Below are 24984 nucleotides of genomic sequence, written 5' to 3' on the forward strand. Positions count from 1 at the left end.
TGCTGACCTGCTTGTCACGTACCAGCCGCCTTTGACCTGCTTTACCCAACCTTTTAAGTTTGGATGATGAGAGTCCGGTTTCTCTTTCAAGCACAGATAATGGTACTTTATGAAAACTAAGCCAAACAGCAAGCAATTAAAAACAAATATAAAGCATAGAACACAACCTTGACCAAGCATTTGCTGAGCACCTGTTGCAGGCCAAGCATCATTATGGGCGTTGATGGGACACAAAAATCAAGACCCATTCTCTCCCCTCACAAAGTTTACAACTGAGTATGGGGAATAAGCAAACAACTGCAAAGTGAACGGAATAAATGCCATAGAACAGATGTATACCATGTGTTACAGGAATGTAGAGGAGAGAGCTAATGCTCTGACTTAAACCAAGGAAGGCTTCTCAGAGGTGACTGGAGCTGGGCCCTAAAGCGGGAGCTAGTTTCATGTCATTTGGTGGTCACACCAGCCTGGGTAGAGCATGGCCTGGACCCCCACAGAGAAGAAAGATGCCTCAAGTGTGGGGAATGGCTAGAAAATAGTTTTAGAAGATAAATCTGGAAAAATAATTATGTGGTAGGTAAAGTGGCCAGGATGCTATTCTGTGGACAGAGGAGGTTATTGATGTGTTCTGGGCAAGTAAGGTGACCAGAAGGTTCTGAGTCCATCACCTGTGTTTTGAAATGGAGGTACTAGCTTGGAGAGGGAAGAAACAAGGGGTGGAGAATACTGCTGTCACTGCAAGAACATAGTTCAGAGACAAATGAGGGCCTGGACTGTGGTGGAAGCTGGGAATGGAAAGGAGCCGACTGAAGGGCCATCTGGGAAGGAGGAAGCAAACTGGATATAGGTGTGGAGGGCTGGCTATGGTGAAGAGCCAGAGGAATGGAGCATGACAGGACCTCCTCCGGGTCTGGAGACTTGTTCTCTGGAGTCCAGCTGGGGCTCCAGTGCCGGGCACAGAGCAGGTGCTCAGTGGTTACTGCCACGAATGAACTCAGGTCTGCTTGGAGGGTAAGAAGTGTCAAGTTACATACACCTTCTTCTTACTAAATAAAGCAAAATGTTTAGAGGAATTGTGATGATGGGTTAATAAATCTCGCTCTTCTATCATTGAACTACAAAATAAATGCAGCCCATGGCTGCCTCATGTTTGTCAGTCCACTCAGCAGCACCGATAAACCTTGGAAGATGAATCCCATTATTCTTTATTTTTGTTGGATAATGAACTAGTCTTCCCTGCTATAGCAAAAAGGTGAAAACACTGAAATCCTAAGACCCGTCTAACCTTCTTTTCTTCCAACTCTGCTTATATCTTCATCAAGAAGAGTACTTACAAGATGTCTAAACAAGAGATAAGAGGCTGGGGCGCCTGGGTGGCTCAGTCGGTTGAGCGACTGACTTCGGCTCAGGTCACGATCTCACGGTTTGTGAGTTTGAGCCCCACAGAGCATCCGGCTCTGTGCTGACAGCTCAGACCCTGGAGCCTGCTTCAGATTCTGTGTCTCCCTCCCTCTCTGCCCCCATCCCCCCACCCCCACACTCTCTCTCTCCTTCAAAAATAAACATTTAAAAAAATCTTTTTTTTTAAAGAAGAGATAAGGGGAGGACAGTTTCTGAAAGAAACCTCAATTGCCAGTTGGCCAGTCTAACCATAAGCACCATGGGAACTGCTAAGGCCACCTGACATCAGGACTACCACCCCACTTCTTTAATTCTGTGGTTTTCTGCTTGCCACACAGCCAGGCCCTTAACCACCCAATCTCACTTAATACAGAAGATCGAACAAATCCCTAATAATTGCATGCTATTCTCCAAGCACTCATATATTAATTTACAATTCTAACAATTTGCCAAAGAACCAGACTGTCTGCTGAAAGTTAAAACAGTAACTTTTAGAAGCAGAGCAACTGCACTTAGGGTTGTAACACAAAAAGCTGAAGCTACACATAGGTTAGAATATAAGTGGTTTCCTATTTGGTGGTTTCAAGTTATGTAGGCTAGGTCACCTGGTTGAGCTCAGTTTCTTCGCTTAGGTGTCTGATGCTTGGAATTCTACTATTAGACATGTATTCCTTTGAAGTATGCCTTGTCCTCTTGCAGGTCTTTCAAAAGCATTCCATTTTTACATTTTATGAACCAGGCTCTAGAAGTTCAAAGATGAGGAAATCACTGGTCTTATAAATCAAGAAGTTTATAGTCTGAAGAAGTGTTACTCGTAAAACAGAAATAAATGAAATCAACAGTCATGGAATTCACCAGCAGTAGTGGGAGCTGAGGAGTGCTCCATTCTACAGACATGATGAACTAACAATTTTCATAGAGGAAACCCTCACAAATATTCAAAGCTGACTGAATGTTTGCACTGTGGGGCATGAGGACCCTGGGGCTGGCGCTCCAGGCCGCAAGAGCAGTAGGGGGCCAAGGTGAGAAGTGGAGCAGCAAGGGAGGTGAGGGACCCTTAGGGGATCAGCCTGCCAGCAGAAGGCAGTTAGGCCAGATTGGTGAGCAAGAGTGAGGCTGTGTATAGCCTCAAACATACAGCAGGTCACTTGAACCATACAAACAGCATGGGAAAAGCCTATGTGACTGACTGACTAGCTGACTACAGCTTATCAGAGACGTCACATACAGCAAAGGAAAAGGGCTGGTATGACTCTCAAAGGTAGCCGGGCCACCACAGACAGGAGCTTTTTGAGCACTCCTGGCTTATCCAGCACATACTCCTAACTGGACACAATTCCAGCCTTTGGTTGAATCACAGTCCTCCACAATTTCGCACCAACTCTCCAGTTTTACCTTCCCAAACCACCCAAGCTGGCCAAAGTTGATTCGCTTGGGGCTCCTCCTGGCCTCCACTCACCTGGAATACGTTCTACCTCTCTGGAGCCTATCACCAAGACTCCGCTCCAAACCAGGGGGTGACCTAAAGCACTTGAACATCACATGAGCTTGAGGTGTTTTCCCTCACCTCTCCACATTTTATGGAAAGTGCTGCCTGAATATTTAATTCTGCAATTACTCACATGCTGACTTATCACTTCCATTTTGTTCCAAACTTCTTCACCCAACTATGAGATTGAGAGGACAAATGTCTCATTATTGCATACACCACTAGAATCAGAACAGAAAGAAAACTACACGAAATTTGTGTAGTTTTCAAGTGCAAGATTGGAGGAGACCAGAGACAGTTCTGTTCCCTCTTAGTTAATATCAAGTGGCGTAAGTTTCATAAAGATGCATGCATACATAGCCCTTGCATAGTTGAAAACAGATGATCCCATCCCACCCCATCCTCAAAATCTGAGATCTGACATGGTATAATTTTATTTGAATTATCCCAGCTAAATGAGCACAATGGGATTATTAATCCCGTATCTTTTGTTACATCTGCACTCTGTTTTAAATACCTGACTATGCTTACACCAGCATTTTACAGAGAAGGCATATTCTCATAATGTATTCACTTTTCCTACATTTTGTCACTTGACCAACCAGATAATATCATTCCTACATCACATCCGAGTTAACCACTGCCCAGGAGATTGCTGCCTTGCCGAAGGCAGCACAGCTACATGGAGTCAGAAATACATCAAGTTAATTAGATTTCAGGCTAATGTTTTATAAGCAGAATTAGGAAGAAATATTTCTAAAATAGATTCCCAAAATAACACCTAGCAAATGAACTAGGAATCTTACTCTAGGTCATTAATATTCTAAGATTTCATGACAGATTCCTATTCCCAATTCTCAATGTTTTTCTACAATGGTTCCCTTCTGAGATCCAGAGAAGTCACACAAAGGTGAAACTGTATATGAGAGAGCTATGCTTTCAGTAAGCTTTAAATTCAATTTATTCCCAAACTGTGATGAATGTTAATTCCCTCTTTGTGTCTTGATGAACTCTAAAAACATTCAAGGGATGGCCATCACTGTGTATTTAACAAAAAGATTTTTTTAGTGTGTTATGTGACTGTTTCCCGTTGTTTTACAAAGAGAAATCAATATAGTATTTAATGTGTAGAAAGCATATTTGGCATGTGTAAACCCAGTAAATATTCACTTTTATACAGTATAGAGGGTGTATAGTCTACATCCTAAAAAGCACAGGATAGTTTTAAGCGTCCGTAGTAACAACTGTAACTAACAAAGCAAAGCTCCAAAGTGAGAAGTACACATCCAACTTGGATCTAGGCAGACTCTATACATGTTTACTTTATGTAGCATGGTATACCTGTCTCTCCCCTAAGATGTGTTGAGATTTTTAAACATCTCTATCTTTGCAAAATATTCCAACTCTTAACATCAAAACCAAGAAAGACAACTCTTTCAATTATTAAGGATACAAGTATATTTTATATGTATCCTTTGATGTGCAGAAAGGAAAAAAAAATCAAAATACTCAGACACCACGGTTCTCAAACTATTCACAGGTACTCCAAGACACTGCCGCAAACTCAGATACACGCAAGGTGAACTACTAGCTTGTGGTAGGTCCATTTCAACACAGCAGCATGCTGCACTCCTTTCAATGTCTTATCTTTGCAAAGCTAAGTATTCAGTGGCTGCTGTGATAAAAAAGTACTGTGCAAAACTCAGCATGGACTAGAAAACAGAGATAGCAGTATTCATCTATACCAGAGTTTATCAAGTTGCACAGTCCCCAACAGAGCATACATTTAGTAATTAACTCCAGTTATTCAAAAATGAAATACATTGTTTCTTTCAATGGATGTGTAATATTTTTTCAAGTGGCTACTATGTTGTTAGGACAAATATTTTTCAAGTTGTTTCAACATTACTATCACTTAAAAAATGGAACTATTAGATACTTATTTTGGTCTAGGGTTGCTATTAAAAAATCACTAACGGAACTGTGAAAGGAAAGCCTGAAAACCCCTACTAAATTCACATCAGTTGCTTTAAGAACCTGACCAGGAAAAGAAAAAAAAAAAAAAGTAAAAAAGATCTTCCAAAATGTTTCCTATTCAATGGCAAATTATTAAATTTCTCTTGAAGCAAAAATCTGAAAATAGGCTAGAAGGGCAACATAAATACTGAAATATTCCAAGATACTGCATTTACTTAAAAATCTCTGGGAACTTTTATCAACTTTGGGGAAATTTCAACTATGTGCTCTATGGTTTATTCAATAATTAAGGAAAGGCACTATTTTAATTTTTGAATCACAGTAGTTAAGAGTATGTAGAGAGTGCTAGTTGCACTAGTTCACTTTTTGTAGGCTTGAAAATTTTTAAGGAGATTCCTGAACACAAAAGGGTCATGATATATATCATTCTTGGTGCTTTTTTTCCCCCAAAACAATAAGCACTATGAACAAGTCCAATTCATTACATCCTCACCACCCACACTGTAAGAGAAGTTGCTTTTGAAAAGAATCATAAGATGGAATTTTCTTGCACCTAGCTGAATATTTTTTGTCTGTTGAAACTTTTTAATTTTTTAAGTGATCTCTGCACCCAACATGGGTCTCAAACTCACAACCCTGAGAGATCAAGAGTCACACTCTCTACCCACTGAGCCCGCCAGGTGCCCCAGAAGCTTTTTCTTCTTAAGAACAGGTCAATCACACCACAGCAATGTAGCTACCTGAAAGTAATTACTTAATTCAGTTTCTGAACATGGTTATTTCCCTTAATCATATTAATGACTTAATACATTTACTTTCATGGGTTTGATCAACGCTCACAGTTCTCAACAAATAGGATCCAACTTTTGTATCAAATTAATAAAGGTAATAGATGTTTGAAATAATTGAGGACAGAGTTGATCAAATATAAATAAGTATGCAAGAAGTCAAATAAGTGTGTGTGTGTGTGTGTGTGTGTGTGTGTGTGTGTGTGTGTAGGACTTTAATTTTCAAAACACATACACACACCTAACTATTCACTTAAAAAGCTATCTAATATTTTGTGTCTATCATGTCCACTGTTATACTCTGGGCAAAATCCTGACACCCTCCTATAGAGACAGATTCAATTTATTATCCAGAAACCCGACAGTATATGCAATTTCTTATTTCCCATACCCTGATAACGTCTGTCCTCTTTGTTCTTCCTTCACCTTCTCATAAACACTGATGTTTAACGACAAATTATGAAAGTCATCACTGCCTCCCTTATGAAGTGTATTGAAAACAAAAGGCATTAAACTCATTTCATATTAATTTAGCAAAGCTATTTTATGCCAACATCACCACAACATACAAGGTATTTCAATATACCATGAACAATTCACAACTATACTACTTACTCCAATTAACAAAATACTTTTTTATAAAAAAATCTGTTCAAAAGGTTACATTCACTTCTTCGTTTAATACCATAAGGTTTTAACAATGCCACATTAGGTTCAAAGACAGAAAATTACTTACCTTAAATATTTGTATTCTCCAAAGGCAATACTCCACTTGGATTACTTAAGGTTCAGGCTTCCTGAACAACTCAGAAAGATTTTGGAGCTACTGAACCTAGTATACCCAAGAAATAACGAAACTCTCCCCAAAGTCTCATAATTCTGCTAATCAAAGAGCCCTTAACAAGGTCAAAAGATGCCACGGGACCCACCAGTAAACAAAGACACTAATGGATATGTAACTTGAAATGGAGCTGTTCAAAAAGTCCTCCCTCAGGGAACTTAAGTTGCAGGCAGGTAATCTCCAGCTCTCTAATGAATGATATCCAAATGACACAGCTCCAGAAGGATTTCAGTGGGTGCAATAATAGCTCAGTCTGTTTCATGATCTAGCTGGAGTCAGATTCAGAGAGGTGGCTATAACACAGGGGTGGATTGCTCCTCTTTGACAAAAACCAAAAGAAGTTGTCGAGAGCCGCTAGTTCTGAAGTAATTTAGCTATGAGATGTTCAACAAGACGTTATCTGTGGCCTTCTCTTAGCATTTCTCTTATAGATTTGACTACGATTTTAAGCCATAACTAGACAGACCAGGTATATCTTTCAGCAATAGTTTTTTCCAGCTGAGATTTAAAACTATCAATAATGGGGCCCTACCAAGATTCTATTTTAATTGATTTGATTGTGGGGTCTAGACATTATACAGATTTAATTCCTCAGGTTGAGACTTAATTCCTCCCCAGGGTTGAGAACCACAGACAAAGGGTCAGAGCTGGGTGGAATACCTGGGCCTCTTTCATATGGCATTTTGGTACTCTTTGCAGGATTCTAAATCTCTTCACTTGTCATTAAATGGTCAGGGAATAAAAAAGCCAAGGATGCCACCATTATCGCTGTTATAACCCTACAGTGGTTAAAAAAAAAAAAAAAAAAAAAAAAGATACCCTGGTTCCCTATGTTACCTGCATGGCTAAACTACCACAGTGAGAACAAAGAGGGTGCTTTCTAAGGGTAGAGACGTCCAGCTTATATTCAGTTCCCTATTACTTTCTGAATTAGGTCAATGACAGGAGTACCCATTAGCTGAGGTGTGTCCTTCACATTCCAGTGAGAATTCAGGAAACAGTGGGAGAAAGGAGGAGGGTATGGAGTGGTGGAAAGGAATAAAATGGAATAAAAAAGAAACAGAGGTATAACACTGGGCATGACAGAAACTAACCATTCTATTATTATAAATAAGGAGAGAATTTACACTTTGTAAATACATTTGTCCTTGATGGTCAACTATCCGCTGAGAACGTCCTGTTAAGCCTTGCCTTGAAGGGCCTTCGAACATAACCTCTTCAATACAGAGAAGACAAAGCCTGGATTCTAGCTCCAGCTCTGCCAACAATTTGCTGTATATAACAGATAATGGGACACTTTTCATTAGTCTCGAAGCCAAAGCACATTCTTGGTCAACTGTTTCAAAAACACACAGTAAAGAGACTGCTATCAGGTACATATTAATGGGTAGTTTCCAAGTGTTGTGGTCACAACAGAAGATTAAGTGGTCCAATTTCACTGATCTATACTACAGCTACAAAAAACAAGGTAATTAATATTTGATTTCACAATGTATTGTGATGTTTACCTATGACTGGGGTAAGGTCACATCTGATATTAAAACAACTTAAAAGCCAGGCTGTTATTTCCTGTACGGCTGAGGAGTATAAATGGCACCATTAAGGTGAAACTGGGTACTTGAAAATTCTTTTGTGCCTGCCATTGTGGGGAATAAATGATGTTTCCACTGATCTGCCTACCTAGCCCTCATCAGTACAAATAAACAAAATAATTAAATAGGTATCCCAGGCACGTGGTAACTGATGGGAATGCAGTCATAATCTACCAAGGATCATATTTAATTCTGAACTTCACTAGGTAACCATCACTAAGCTGAGCTTGTTTCCCTAAGGTAAAATGGACCACAAATCTTAACTTTTCCCAGCTGCTTGGATGACAGACTGTGAAGATACAGACTAATACTGTACAGCACAAAGCAAAAAGCACTTTGCAAAGGAAAAGAGGATACAAAAAAACATCAGGGAAGATCTCTCAATTCCAGGAAAAAAAATTTTTTTTTTTTTACTTTATGATGTCAGGATATGTTTTGGAGAGACCATTTTTTCCAGTATTAAGAATTATAAAAAGGGTTTCGCAGACAGTATCAGGAAAACATTAAGTTAAAAAGTTTTAACAATTGCTTTTAACATCAAAATCTCTCAGAGCTTTGAATATAATGTATACCATGACTTTCCAAGACAGGACAAGTGAACAGCACTTTCCCAATTTATATGACCACCTAACCCTTTTGACAAGGTTCATCTTGGTGGAGCAGTGTTCCACAGAAGATACATTAAAAAGAAAACACTTATTATATATTCTTCCTAGTTTCCTATTTGCTTGAATACAAAACTGTAAGACACTTCTGCTACAAGAGGAATTTTTTCACACAATGTAAATATTTGTAAGCCTTTTAGAGGTTGTCTATTCCAGTTCTAAGATAACATGAGTCCAAATCTGTTAAGGCCAGATCACTTACATTTCCTCTTTCCAAAAGGCAGTATGAATACCTCATCTTCAGGACAGAAAATAAACCCTTCAAGTTCTGTAGAAGTCAAATACCCCTTCGCTTTGGGGACGGGTCTCTGTTACAATAGACAGAAGTTCTTCCCTTGCAGGTCTGGCAATACAGTTTTCTTGTCCTCTGGACCAGCCAGAATAAAAAGTAGACTTCTACATCGCATAATTTTACGATTTACCTAACACTGAATCCCAAAGAAAATTTTGTACCTGATTGATACAAAGGATCTTGAAGAGGCAGCAACCTGAAATGGGTTTAGTATGCCAACAGAAACTAATCTAGTACATGTCAGTTAACCTCAATTAAAAACAAAACAAACAGAACAAAAACTCACTAATGTTCTTAAATAGTAAGATCAGCTAAAATATGGAGAAATGGTTGTAGAATTTAAGTCTAGTACTATTTTTATACTGCATACACGGATGTTATAAAGGATCTGGTAGAAACCAGTGGCAATGGCAATGAGTCCTACACAAGTTCTTGAATCTTTTCTTATGAATGATAGAAAGATTATAAGGTTTGGCAATATCTTGCATGGACCAAGAACTGGTCACAAGTCTTCTGAGCAGTGGGTAATAATAAATCCACCTACAGATTACATCTAAGAGTTCATTTTACACTCTTTACTAGATGATATAAACTGTGGGCATGCGTGATGGTTTCTGTAGGCTCAGAGCTGGCCCTCTGACCAAATGAGATTAAAATGCTCAGACTTTATTGATGCTACACCAGAGACAGCCTCTTGTGGGAAAAAGAACAGAAACTTCCTCAGCAAGGCTATGGGAGCTGGCAACACTGGGGTGGCGGGGGGGGAGGGGTGGTGATAAAGCTCCTTACTAATGAACAGGTTGACGGTGAACACCAAGGCATCTATGTGGAACAGGATTTGAAAACATTTTAAATTGAGGCCATTCATAGCTTCCTTCTCCCATGGCCTCCCATGACTGTGATATGGCAGCTTACATTTGATAGCCCCAGTTTCTGCAAAAGTGACTGAAACAACCCACCTACACCTTTATCTGATTATGTTCATCCCTTATCCCCACCTTTGCAGGAGTAAGGTTACTTACAGGAAAATTCAGTTTCTCTGGAAGACATACATACTAAGTCACACTGGTAAATAATGGGTGTTTTCTAACAGCTCTTAGAAACTGGAAAGGGGACAGAGGCCCATTACTAATCCCAAACTCAGCCACCTTCATACATCTTCATTGACAGAGACATTAATAGCAACAGTGAGTTTATACATAAAGAACAAGTGAGGCAAAGGCAAAAGCAGTGTCAATCTGTCTGAGTGTAGGCAATGGTGCTTTGATTATACCCGTACAAACTCTTCAGTCCCTTTTAGTTATCCCCAACTCAGCTCTTAAGCCGTAGATTTTTGCTGTAGAGAACTCAGATGTGATGCAGCCGCTCCAGTAACTCTTTTCACAGTACCGCATGTCAATACTGGGAATGGTTTCTAATCAATTTAAACTGAACACAATACTTTAATAGAACAAGAAGTTTATTACTCCCACTCGGTAGTTCCTGGGGGCTTTGATGTTAAGTCATACATAATTCGAGAAATACCAGGAATCTTCTTAATCTCAGTGACCATCTTTAACACCACCTGTTATAAAACAAAGATCATAAATAGAAGAACCAGGATCCAGTGCATGTCCAACAGACTTAGTAGGCTTGCATTTACAATTAAAATGTGATCTATCTGTATTATTGTCTTTCACGTGTATGGCATGGTCTCTGATTAGTGTTATGAGGTGAACCTAATTTCCCTCTATAGACTGAAGTGACTTAACTCAGTACTACTCAAAGTGCAGTCTGCAGTTGCCAGTCTGCAAGTTATGTTTGTTGCTTGTGCATAACAAGTGTTTAGAAACACTGATAGCAATGTGACATCCAAGCACGTGATTTTATATGTTAAAGCCAATGTGTCACAAATTCTGTGTGGCTGAAACATACAACTCGGAGGCCAGCAAGGTGGCAGATAATGCACTGTAACAATAACCACTACCAAGTGTACATGAGGAGGAGGAGGCCTGGTCACTTGAAAGAACAGATTTGAGCCTAAGGGAAAACAGCCACACTCCCCAGCCTAGCTATCCAGCTATAACCAGAGCCTTGCATTAGAGTATGGGAGCTGCGGGCCACCTAATAAAGTTTCACTTTGGTTTTCATTTGCTATTATGCAAATAGCTGCTTTGGAATACTCCAGTGGAGAGAGAGATAACAAGAGAGGAAGATGGTGATCAAAAACAGTAAGTAGAGCATTAAGCAATTCATGGGTGTCTAGCCATCATTGCATCAAATCTCATCCTTATTTCTAATAAACTCTTCTTCGCTCCCAGGGCTTTCACCCTTTCTTAGAAAACAATATTTAAAAATATTACTGGCAATGGGGCACCTGGGTGGCTCAGTCGGTTAAGCGTCCGACTTCGGCTCAGGTCATGATCTCATGGTCCGTGAGTTCGAGCCCCGCGTCAGGCTCTGTGCTGACAGCTCAGAGCCTGGAGCCCATTTCAGATTCTGTGTCTCCCTCTCTCTCTGCCCCTCCCCTGTTCATACTCTGTCTCTGTCTCAAAAATAAATAAACGTTAAAAAAAAAAATTAAAAAAAATATATTATTGGCAAGATTAGACAGAATTACAGATTAGAGGTGGATACTCTCCATATAGTAATCAGACATCTGGAGGGTATAATAAATTTAAGGTCTTTTCTACTACGGTACATTAAATTATTACGTGGAGATTGAAAAAAAAAAAAAGCCCATCTTATAAACAGAAAACCAACCCGAGAAATACGAATTTTATCATAGCCTATTCCATTCACCAAATTACAAAATATAAGAGATATTAAAAACGTGTATGAGAAAAAAATATATAAATTACCTCTACAGGGATTTCATTGCCAGGCGTTGCAGGTATACCAGTCATAAAATCACTAGTAATAAAGGTTCGAATAACCACAGATCTCTGACATGAAGGCTGCTTCTGAAGCGGGTCTCGATCAAAATGTAATGGTGTCAAAATCACTGGCATCTGGCTAATTTTCCCAGCATACCCTAGAGAAAGGAAGTTAACATGCAGGACCAATCACGTACCATGGAAAAAGCCCTCTAACCTAGTTCCATTAAATCTTCCCAGACAATATCTAAAATCACATACATAAGCATAACAGTTAAGACCGTTATCATGCAGCATTGTTTTCAACATCGTTGTAAGTAAACTCAATCACAAATACAAACAATAGAATTTGATGACTGTATTAATGTTACAGTGATATGATTTTATTCTTGTTACCCAAGGTAGTTATAGTCTATTCTGCAAACAGTGAATTAGTAAACAGTAAACCACTGTCCCTAGAGGAAAAACAGAGTTAGGTTCCTGTAAGCCTCTGGTCACAACATTTTCATCAACCAATCAATACATAACCTGGTTTTACATGTGTTTCTGTTTAAAGACACCTCATTTAATATTTATTCTGGATTCATTAACACTGAACTCATAGCCAACAGCACTGTAATTCATACATGAACAAAGCTTATCTAACCCACGTATTTTCTCCATAAGGCACATGACAGCCATTCTGTGCTTAGAAACCCAGACAGCACCTCAGCACTATGCTTGGGGGGCATTTCAAATAGTAAAAGCAGAAACAAACAGCACAGAAATGCAAAACATATGGTACCAAGTAGACTACAAAAAGGACACTTGTTTACAGTAATAGAGTGAAACAAAAAAATCACCTTATATAACCTAAACTGGGAACATGGGAGTCAGGCAACTCAAATTTTTTGCCCCTATGGACATGTCCACAAATGACCATAAAGGTGAATAATTTTGTATAGCAGGCAATATCACAGAACAATCCACAGGAATGAATAATAAAAATAAAAGCATCTAGAAATTCAAACTTGCATCCTCCTACTAGAAACTGTAATGCCACACTTCCAAATTCTAGTTACAGCATGTAGTGACAAACAAAATGAGCAACTTACCAGACTCCCTGAGAATGTTATGTGCCTCAAAGTCAGCTTGGCGTAAAGTACTGAGCACCCCTGTTGTCAAGAAAGTGGGAGTAACATCTGTAGGAGGTTCTTTAACTGGTGGGCCAAATATATAGACAACTCTAGAAGGGAAGCAAAAATTATAGAGAAATTACATTTTAGTAGAAGCAAGGCAAATAGAGTATCATTCTTTCCCTTTATCCTGAGGCCCCTCTCCTACTTCCAATCACCACATGGGTAGGACAGGATGTAAGATTATAGAAGGGTCTATGTTCCATGTACCTTCCTGCAAGTGTATTCTTTGGAATAATAGTATCTCAGAATGTACAAATATATATGGAATTATCACGATTCCCTTTTCATATAATGTACTGGATAGATGGGTATCCCCCAAACTTCATGTCCACCTGGAATCTGTAAGTGAAAATAGGGTCCCTGAAGAAGTAATCAAGTTAAGGGAAGGTTGTAAGGACCAGAGTAGACATTAATCTATGAAGGCGTCCTTCTGAGAAGATGGAAATTTGCAAACAGACACACATAGAAAAAAGAGGGCCATGTGAAAATGGCAACAAAGATTGGAGTTATACTGCACAAGCCAGTAAATACCAGAAACTAAGAAGAGGCAAGGAAGGATCCTCTCCCAGAGCCTTATGTCATAGGGACCATAGCCCTGCTAACCCCCTGACTTCAGACTTCCAGCCTCTAGAACTGTGAAAGAACAAACGTCTGTTTTAAGTCTCTGAGTGTGTGATAATTTGTTATAGTACCCCTAAGAAATCAATCCACAGAAGTCTGGGGAAACACTGAATTGAACAAATAAATAGGTTGCTTTATGACAAAACTTAAGAAACTGTACTATGCTAATATGCACTAGAAACCTCCAAGGTAAGTTTGGGAAATGCACTACAGGCTTATCTGACTACTCAATTTTGTTTTCACTTTGGGAAACATTGATCCCAAAGAAAGATCCTCATTTCCCCATTATAAAAGGTATGACCTGGGAATGCAAGCTGGTGCAGCCACTCTGGAAAATAGTATGGAGGTTCACCAAAAAACTAAAAATACAACTACCCTACGACCCAGCAATTACACTACTAGGCATTTATCCAAGGGATACAGGTGTGCTGTTTCGAAGGGACACATGCACCCCCATGTTTATAGCAGCACTATCAACAATAGCCAAAGTATGGAAAGAGCCCAAATGTCCCTCGATGGATGATCGGATAAAGAAGATGTGGTATATATACACAATGGAGTACTACTTGGCAATCAGAAAGAATGAAATCTTGCCATTGGCAACTACATGGATGGAACTGGAGGGTATTCTGCTAAGTGAAATCAGAGAAAGACAAAAATCTTATGACTTCACTCATATGAGGACTTGAAGAGACAAAACAGATGAACCTAAGGGAAGGGAAACAAAAATAATATAAAAACAGGAAGGGGGACAAAACATAAGAGGCTCTTAAATATGGAGAACAGGGTTACTGGAGGAGGTGTGGAAGGGGTGATGGGCTAAATGGGTAAGGGGCATTAAGGAATCTACTCCTGAAATCATTGTTGCACTATACGCTAATTTGGGTGTAAATTTACAAAATAAAATAAAAATTAAAAAAAAAAAAGTGTGACCAAAATAGAATCTGGCATCCTACTATTCCCTGCCAAAGGAATAAATCACTACTTCTTTAAGTATATGTTTAAAAGAAAGATATACGCTTCCTATCTTAATAACGGTGTTAATAAAAGTAACTTATAATAAAGGAACAAGGCTTGAGGAAATTAGGATCAGGTAAGTACAACAACTTGAGGAGTCTTACCACTGGTTGGGAGGATCTGTTCCACAACCTTCACCCAGGAAACAAGGGGCAGTCAGGACGCGGGTATGAACATATCCTAGCTCTCCCCACTCTTGACTCCAGCCAGCACACAACTATCCCTCTTCTCTAGCCCTATCTATCTTTACCAAAGACAATAAATATCTCTTGGCAACTTCCATGATAAAGTTTAATGAATTTTTTTTCTTAGTAAGTACTTGGAATAAAAACACATAGAAGAAAACTGCATCACATCAAAACTGCCACTACCACCAACTAATTGACTGCCTCCTCCTAAACCTATGAGAGCAAGCAGGTTTTTGTCCCATGCATAAAAAGCTACACTTCGACTCAGCAATACAGTCCCTAGAGTTCATAAATGATCCCCTGAGGAAAAAGCAACTAGGAAAAAGAATGCCATGAACTTGCTCTGTCTTATTTTTTACAAACAAGAGTGTTCACAGAATGTACAGGAATAGGTAGTCTTTTACACCGTACAGAACAGTGAAACTGGAGCAGTCCCTCCCTATACAAAGATTCCATAATGTGAATTAGGAAAATATTTGGCAAAAATAGAAAAAAAAAAAAGTCTTTAATTATTTAAATTCCAATTCCCAAAAAGGACCCTGGCAAAGAAATCTAAAATTCACCAAGACTCTTTTAAGGGTTTGTGATTCATGTTTTAAAAGCTATTTTTTGGGGCACCTGGGTGAGCTCAATCAGTTAAGCGTCCGACTCTTGATTTCAGCTCAGGTCACGATCTCACAGTTCCCGAGTTCGAGGCCGGCATCGGGCTCTGTGCTGACAGTGCAGAGCCTCCTTGGGAGTCTCTCTCTCCTTCTGTCTCTTCCCCTACCCTCACCTCTCTCTCTCAAAATAAACTTTAAAAGTTAATAAAATAAGATCTATTGTTTTGTTTGTTGTTTGTTAGACTTTATTTTTTGGGCAGTAGGGGAAATGTTTGGGAAAGGAGGGAGGAACACATGAGGGAAGAAGAAGACAGGCAGAGAAACCAGCATACAAAAGGCCAGAGATAAAGTTTAAAAAGGGTGAGTGTCCTTTAGCAAAAGAAAAACTGAGCAAGAGCTCAAACTGTAAGAATGCTGTGAAATGAAAACCAAAAACAGTTGAGTCAAATTCAGGGAAAAGGAATTTTCTATATGACCTAAAAAGTTTATTTAGGCATTACGTATTCTCTAGAAGATGGATTATGAACCATTATTGTAACCAAGATAATTATCTCCATTCAAAATAAGCAATTACAAATTTACTGTTATTTATTAGTACTTCTTTTCAGTGTCATAAAGGTGCTTTCTGTATTTGCAGGCCTTAGATTCATCACGATAATAAGCCTTTTTAGTAAAACACTGGCTTCCCTGCAACTCCCTGTCTGAGAGCACAACCCAGCAGGCAGTTCTAGAACTATACACATCCTGCAGGGTGGACACCAATGGGTAGGTTCTTAATTACTGCAGCAACCTTGAGTAAACTGAAACCTCAAGAATTTTTTTTGGAAGGGATTATGCTGAGTGAAGTAAGTCAGAGAAGGACAGATATCATAGGTTTTCACTCATGCGGATCTTGAGAAACTTAACAGAAGACCATGGGGGAAGAGAAGGGGGAAAAAATAGTTACAGAGAGGGAGGGAGGCAAACCATAAGAGACTCTTAAATACAGAGAACAAACTGAGGGTAGATGGGGGGTGGGGGAGAGAGAAAAAGGATGATGGGCACTGAGGAGGGTACTGGTTGGGATGAGCACTGGATATTGTATATATAAGCCAATTTGACAATGAAGTATATTAAAAAAAATATTTTTGGTTGTGAAATGCTTCATACTCATGCAGAAAACAAAAAAGTACCCAATGGTGAAACTGGAACATCTAATTAGCAATCTGGTACTAAACAAGTGATACTTCTTGAACTATAGATGGGACAATGCAATTGAGTATTACAAACAGATTATAAATCAGCTGTTGATACTCCCAACATAAGAAGTTAATGTGCAAATGAAAGGAAAACTAGACCTGAAAAAACCAAAATCAACATAAATTCTGCATGTATTTTAATGATATCTGGCATATGCCCATTTCTTCCCTTTGATTTCCCTTGGGATTGTTATTAAATTAACAAAGTCTCTATTGAAAATTCTATAACCTGTATGTATTCCTTCTAGTAGAAGAAACCCTGGGAGAAATCCTGGAAGAAAACATATTATCATAAACCAAGAACTAATAAGATGATAATATGAAAGATACGCTTTCTTTTCAAGTTTATTTATTTTGAGAGAGAGCATTGAGCGCAAGTGGGGGGAGGGGGAGGGCAGAGAGAGAGAGAGAGAGAGAGAGAGAAAATCCCAAACAAGCTCCACACTGTCAGCACAGAGCCCGGTGCAGGCCTCAAACTCATGAACCATGAGCTCATGACCTGAACTGAAATCAAGAATCAGACAATCGACTGAGCCACCCAGGTGCCCCTGGAACACAGGTTTTAAAAGTGCCTTTAATATTTTATACTAAATAAAAAATCCTTCCTAGTCTTCCTTTAAACAACAATAAAAAGCTTTTTAATAAGCCAGTGACTACACTGTGATGAAGGAAGAAAACACAAGCTATTATTAAGTATCTGTTCAATTGTTATCTATGTATACGTTGAGTCTTTTGGTCTCTCAACAGTGAGAAGATCTTAAAAAAAACACATCTTCCCATTTCACCTCACCCCCTGTCCCCTGCAGAACATACCTGTTAATGTTGTGACACATGCGAGGTATAAGTCTAGCCAGGAAAATAAGAGATTCCCAGTCAGGCTCATCTTTACTGGAGATTCCACACACGTAACTGTAGGAACGACAGTCACCCTGAGAATAAAAATACAATCAATAATTTTTAATGGTTTTATAGAAATCAAAACACGGATTGGAAAATATTTCATTCATGATTAACACCATCAACAATCATTTTCTTTTTTTTTAAACAAAAACATGCTTGAATAAATGCATATTTAAGTATTTCTCTAATGATATAAATAAATCCTAAATTAAAATCCCATATTAAATTCTACCTAAATGAGCTCAGACATAAAGAAAGTATCTTGGTAATTTTAGGGGCGCCTGGATGGCTCAGTCAGTTGAGCGTCTTAGGGTCAGGTCATGAACTCAAAGCTCGTGAGTTCGAGCCCCATGTCAGGCTCTGTGATGACAGCTCAGAGCCTGGAGACTGCTTTGGATTCTGTGTCTCTCTCTCTCTCTGCTCCTCCCCCACTCATTCTCAGTCTCGCTCTCTCTCTCTCTCTAAAATAAACATTAAAAAAAATTTTTTTTAAAAAGAAAAGAAAGTATCTTGGTAATTTTAAAAATTCATTCAATGCATGGGAGCCTGGGTGGCTCAGTTGGTTGAGCATCTGACTCTTGATTTTGGCTCAGGTCACGATCTCAAGGTTCATGAGATAGGGTCCCATACCCTACTTCAGATTCTCTGTCCCTCTCTGCCCTGGCCTGCTTGCGCCCTCTCTCTCTCAAAATAAATATTTAAAAAAATAATTATTCAACACATGCCAGAAGCTCATTGGGATTTCATTCAAAATATCTGCCAAACTGTATATAGCCGGCATACTTAATTTGGCAGACAGGATCTACCAATGTTTTACCTCAACATAACAAAGGCCACATATGAAAAACCCACAGCTAACATCATCCTCAATGGTGAAAAACTAACAGCTTTTCCTATAAGAGCGGGAATAAGACACGTATGTCCACTCTCGCCACTTTCATTCAACATAGTACTAGAAGTCCTAGCCATACCAATCAGAGAAGGGGAAAAAAAAAAAAGTTATCAATATTGGTAAAGAAGTTAAGCTGTCACTTAGCTGACGACATGATGCCATACATAGAAAATCCTAAGGACTCCATCAAAAAACTACTAAAAGTAATAAATGAATTCAGTAAAGTTGCAGGATACAAAATTAATGCCCAGAAATCAGTAGCATTTCTATACACCATACATAAAGAGAAATTAAGAAAATAATACCACTTACAACTACACTAAAGAGAATTAAATTCCTAGGGATAAAGTTAAAGAGGTGAAAGACCTAGATCTGAAAAATATGAAATACTGATGAAAGAAACTGAAGATGACACAAACAGAAAGACAGGATTCCATACTCATGGACTATTATTAGAATGTCTCTACTACACAGAACAATCTACACATTCAATGTAATTCTTATCAAAGTACCAACAGCATTTTTCACATAACTAGAACAAGTAATACTAGAATTTGTAGGAACCACAAAAGACCCTGGGTAACTAAAACAATCTTGAGAAAGAAGAACAAGGTCTTACAATTCCAGACTGGAAGATATACTATAAAGCTACAGTAATCAAAACAGTATGATACTGGCACAAAAACAGACACATAGATCAGAGGAAAAGAAGAGAGAGGCCAGAAATAAACCCACATTTATATGATGAATTACTCTATGACAAAGGAGGTAAGAAGGAAAAGACAGTCTTTTCAATAAATGGCACCAGGAAAACTGGACATCTACATGTAAAAGAATAAAACTGAACCACTAACACCATGTGCAAAAATGAATTCAAAAAGGATTAAAGACCTAAATGTGAGACCTGAAAACCCCAGAAGAGAACACAGGCAGTAAAATCACTGGTATTGGCCAGAGCAACATTTTTCTAGATATATCCCCTCAGGCAAGGAAAACAAAAAGCAAAAATAAACTACTGGGACTACACTGAAATAAAAAGCTTTTGCAAATGAAGGAATCTGACAAACACAAAAGGCAACCCAGTGAATGGAAGAAAATATCTGAAAAATGATACATCCAATAAGGAGTGAACATCTAAAATACGTAAAGAACTCCTACAACTCAAAACTAAAAACACCAAACAATACAATTAAAAAATGGGCAGAGGACCTCAACAGGTATTTTTTCAAATACCTACAGATGGCAATAGACACATGAAAAGATGCATCACTAACCAGGAGGGAAATGCACATCAAAAGCACAGTAAGATATCCCCTGATACCTGTCAGAATGGCTAGTATCAAAAAGAGTTAATTAAGTGTTGGCAAAGATGTGGAGAAAAAGGAACCCTCATGCACTGTTGGTGGGAATGTAAATTGATAGTTATTGTGGAAAACAGATCCTCAAAAAATTAAAAATACAAATGCCATATGATGCAATAATTCTACTAATGGGTATTTACCCAACAAAAATACAAACATCAATTTGAAAAAATACACACCTCTATGTTTACTGCAGCATTATTTACAATAAACAATGAAAAACCTTAAGTGTCCATCAATAGACAAATGGATAAGGAAAATGTGGTGTCTACACATACGTGTATACACACACACACACATACACACAGAATATTACGCAGCCATAAAAAAAGTGAAACTTTGCCATTTGCAAAACATGGATAGACCTAGAAGATATTTGAGGGGGTGGGGGAGGAGAATAGACCTAGAGGTTATGATGCTAATTCAGTCTGACTGAGAAAGACAAATACTGTATGATTTCCCTATGTGGAATCTGAAAACCAAAGAGACGGCAGAATCAGACCCATGAATACAGGAACAAACTGATGATTGCCAGAGGGAAGGGTAGTGGGAGGATGGGCAAAATGGGTGAAGGGGGAGTGAGACACAAGATTCCCAGTTAGAAAATGAGCAAGTAACAGGAATAAAAGGCCCAACATAGGGAATATAGTCAATGACATTATAATAGGGATATATGGTGACTTGTGGTGAGCATTAGCATAGCATATGGAGAAGTTGAATCACTGTGCTGTACACCTGAAAATAACGTAACAGTGTGTGTAAACTACATTAAAAAAAAACTATGAAAAAATCTGCCCGTTTATTAGGTGGATAAAGCATTTCTAAGTCAGATAAAATAATTTCTTAAACATTTATCAATTTCTTCAAAAATGAACTAAGAAAATCAATTTAAAAATAATGAATAAAACAGGGGCGCCTGGGTGGCTCAGTCAGTTGAGTGTCCCACTTCAGCTCGGGTCATGATCTTGTGGCTCGAGAGTTTGACCCTCACGTCAGGCTCTGTGCTAACAGCTTGGAGCCTGGAGCCTGCTTCAGATTCTGTCTCCCTCTCTCTCTGCCTCTAACCAACTTGCATTGTCTCTGTCTCTCTCAAAAATAAATAAACATTAAAAAAAATTTTTTTTAATAATTAAAAAATAATGAATAAAACATAATATTGATTCCCTTTTCCTTTGTCCTTTTTAATGCAAGTGATTTGCTTTTTATTTAAAATATTTTTTTAATTTTTATTTTAGAGAGAGGGAGAGAGCAAGCATGTGCGCAGGAGCAGGGGAGAAGAGTAGAGGGGGTTGTGGGGGAAGAGGGAGGAGGGGGAGAGAGAAAGAATCTTAAGCAGGTTCCACACTCCACAGAGCCCAATGCAGGGCTCAATCTTACGACTCTGGGATCATGACACGAGCCAAAATCAAGAGTTGGACACTCAACTGACTGAGCCACTCGGTTGAGCATCTGACTCTTGGTTTGAGCTCAGATAATGATCTCACGGTTCATGGGTTTGAGCCCCACATCAGGCTCCATGTTGTCAGTGCAGAGGAGCCTGCTTGGGATTCTCTCTCTTCCTCTGCCCCTCCCCTACTCGCTTGTTCACACTCTCTTTCTCTTTCAAAATAAATAAACTTAAAAAAAATTTTTTTTTTAAAATTAAGGGGTGCCTGGCTGGCTCAGTCAGAAGAGTGTGCAACTTTTGATCTCACAGTTGTGAGTCTGAGCCCCATGTTGGGTGTAGATATTACTAAAAAAAAAAAATAAATAAACAAAAACTTAAAAAATTTTAAACTAAAATAAACAATTTAAAAAGATTCATTAGCTAACTACCTACTAGCCAGTATACTGAGATATGAGAATTGACTACATGAACGCTAATTTGATAGTATCTACCAAAGTTCAAAATGTACATGCTCTTTAATACAAGACATATTATAGAAGCACAAATAACTGCTTAAAAATTATGATTAATATTTGGTGAAATACCTATAGTAATGAAAAAGTGAAACAGTTTAAATGTCCACTGGTAAGGGAATGATTAAATTATGGTATGACCATACATGGAATACAAGGTAACAGTTAAGAATAATAATCTACTTGGGGCACCTGGATGGCTCAGTCAGTTGAGTGTCCAACTTTGGCTCAGGTCATGATCTCACAGTTCATGAGTTTGAGCCCCACATTGGACTCTCTACTGTCAGTGCAGAGACCGCTTTGGATCCTCTGTCCCCCCCAGCCCCCTCTCTGCACCTTCCCTGCTCCCACTCTCTCAAAAATAAACATTTCTAAAATTTTTAGAAAAAATAATAATCTACTTGTAATGGCATGTAATAAGAAGCCCATGATGTCAAGTTAAAGGGAGAAAGGTGACAAACAATGTGCACCTATAATTCCCTTTTACTTTCTTTTTAAAGTAAAAGTAAAAGGGGAACTCTCTGAGGGGAGAAAAGATGAAAATATATATATATATATAAATAAATAAATACCAAAAGCAACAAAAGATTAGAAAGGAGGCACCACCACCAGAAACTCGAACTCTACAAGCATCATAATGGCAATAAATTCATATCTTTCAGTACTCACTCTAAATGTCAATGGACTCAATGCTCCAATCAAAAGACATAGGGTAACAGAATGGATAAGAAAACAAGACCCATCTATATGCTGTTTACAAGAGACCCACTTTACACCTAAAGACACCTACAGATTGAAAACAAGGGGATGGAGAACCATCTATCATGCTAATGGTCAACAAAAGAAAGCCGGAGTAGCCATACTTATATCAGACAATCTAGACTTGAAAATAAAGACTGTATCAAGAGATGCAGAAGGGCATTATATCATAATCAAGGGGTCTATCCACCAAGAAGACCTAACAACTGTAAACACTAATGCGCCAAATGTGGGACACCCAAATGTACAAATCAATTAATCACAAACATAAAGAAACTCATCAATAGTAATACCATAATACTGGGAGACTTCAACACCCCACTCACAGCAATGGACAGAACATCAAATCAAAAAAATCAACAAGGAAACAATGGCTTTGAATGACACACTGGACCAGATGGACTTAACAGATCTATTCAGAACATTTCATCCTAAAGCAGCAGAATATACATTCTTCTCCAGTGCACGTGGAACATTCTCCAGAATAGACCATATACTGAGACACAAGTCAGCGCTAAGTAAGTACAAAAAGATCAGGATCATACCGTGCATATTTTCAGACCACAATGCTATGAAACTCGAAATCAACCACAAGAAAAAATTTGGAAAGGTAACAAATACTTGGAGACTGAAGAAAATCCTACTATAGAATGAATGGGCTAACCAAGCAGTTAAAGAAGAAATTAAAAAGTAAATGGAAGTCAATGAAAATGATAGCACCACAACCCAAAACCTCTGGGATGCAGCAAAGGCTTCCTAAAGAAGGAAGAAAGATCTCAAATACACAACCTAACCTGATGCCTTAAGGAGCTGGAAAAAGAACAGCAAATAAAACCTCAAACCAGAAGAAGACAGGAAATAATAAAGATTAGAGCAGACATTAATGCTATCGAAACCAAAAAAACAGAACAGATCAATAAAACCAGAAGCTGGTTCTCTGAAAGAATTAACAAAATTGATAAACAACTAGTCAGTTTGATCAAGGGAAAGGACCCAAATAAGTAAAATCAAGAATGAAAGAGGAGAGATCACAACACAACAGAAATAAAAATAATAAAAGAATATTAGGAGCAATTATATGCCAATAACATGGGCAATCTGGAAGAAATGGACAAATTCTTAGAAACATATACACTATCAAAACTGAAGCAGGAAGAAATAGAATATTTGAACAGACCCATAACCGTAAGGAAATCGAATTAGTAAAAAAAAAAATCTGCCAAAATAACAAGAGACCAGGGCCTGATGGCTTTCCAGGGGAATTCTACCCAACATTTAAGGAAGAGTTAACACCTACTCTCTTGAAGCTGTTCCAAAAATAGAAATGGAAGGAAAACTTCCAAACTCTTTCTATGAAGCCAGCATTACCCTGATTCCAAAACCAGACAGAGACCCCACTAAAAAGGAGAATGAAAGACCAATTTCCCTGATGAACATGGACGCAAAAATCCTCAACAAGGTATTAGCCAACTGGATCCAACAATACACTAGAAAAATTATTCACCACGACCGAGTGGGATTTATACCTGGGAAGCAGGGCTGGTTCAATATACACAAAACAATTAACGTGATTCATCACATCACTAAAAGAAAGGACAAGAACCATATGATCCTCTCAATAGATACAGAGAAAGCATTTGACAAAATACAGCATCCTTTCTTGATAAAAACCCTCAAGAAAGTAGGGCTAGAAGGAGCATACCTTGAGATCATAAAAGCCATATACGAGCAACCCAACACTAATATCATCCTCAATGGGGAAAAACTGAGAGCTTTCCCCCTAAGGTCAGGAACAAGACAGGGATGTCCACTCTCGCCACTGTTATTCAACATAGGATTGGAAGTCTTAGCCTCTGCAATCAGACAACACGAAGAAATAAAGGCCATCCAGATTGGCCAGGAGGAGGTCAAACTTTCACTCTTCACAGATGACATGACGCTCTATATGGAAAACCTGAAAGATGCCACCAAAAAACTGCTAGAACTGATTCATGAATTCAGCAAAGTTGCAGGATACAAAATCAACACACAGAAATCGGCTGCATTCCTATACACCAACAATGAAGCGACAGAAAGAGAAATCATGGAATCTATCCCATTTACAATTGCACCAAAAACTATAAAATACCTAAGGACAAATCTAACCAAAGAGGTAAAAAATCTATACACTGAAAACTACAGAAAGCTTATGAAAGAAATTGAAGAAGACACAAAGAAATGGAAAAAGATTCCATGCTCCTGGATAGGAAGACAAATATTGTTAAAATGTCGATACTACCCAAAGCAATCTACATATTCAATGCAATCCCTATCAAAGTAACACCAGCATTCTTCACAGAGCTAGAACAAATAATCCTGAAATTTGTATGGAACCAGAAAAGACCCCAAATAGCCAAAGCAATCTTGAAAAAGAAAGCCAAAGCAATCTT

The 24984-nt window shown here is 38.5% G+C and overlaps 1 protein-coding gene across 3 annotated transcripts in view; it reads right to left on the reverse strand.

Annotated features, from left to right (window-relative positions):
* Positions 1–10486: 10486 nt before the first annotated feature.
* The window catches only part of GMPS (guanine monophosphate synthase), a 78337-nt gene continuing 63839 nt past the window's right edge, over positions 10487–24984 (reverse strand). For all 3 annotated transcript variants that reach the window (XM_042999005.1, XM_042999006.1, XM_042999007.1), the window contains exons 13-16: positions 17558–17673; positions 12995–13125; positions 11886–12058; positions 10487–10609 (exon numbers count right to left, since the gene is read on the reverse strand). In XM_042999005.1, coding sequence (XP_042854939.1) covers positions 10508–10609; positions 11886–12058; positions 12995–13125; positions 17558–17673 — 522 coding nt within the window. In that variant the 3' untranslated portion in view covers positions 10487–10507. The remainder of the gene's footprint in view (positions 10610–11885; positions 12059–12994; positions 13126–17557; positions 17674–24984) is intronic.

The sequence above is a fragment of the Panthera tigris genome, chromosome C2 (assembly GCF_018350195.1).
Source record: "Panthera tigris isolate Pti1 chromosome C2, P.tigris_Pti1_mat1.1, whole genome shotgun sequence".
NCBI classification, from domain to species: domain Eukaryota; kingdom Metazoa; phylum Chordata; class Mammalia; order Carnivora; family Felidae; genus Panthera; species Panthera tigris.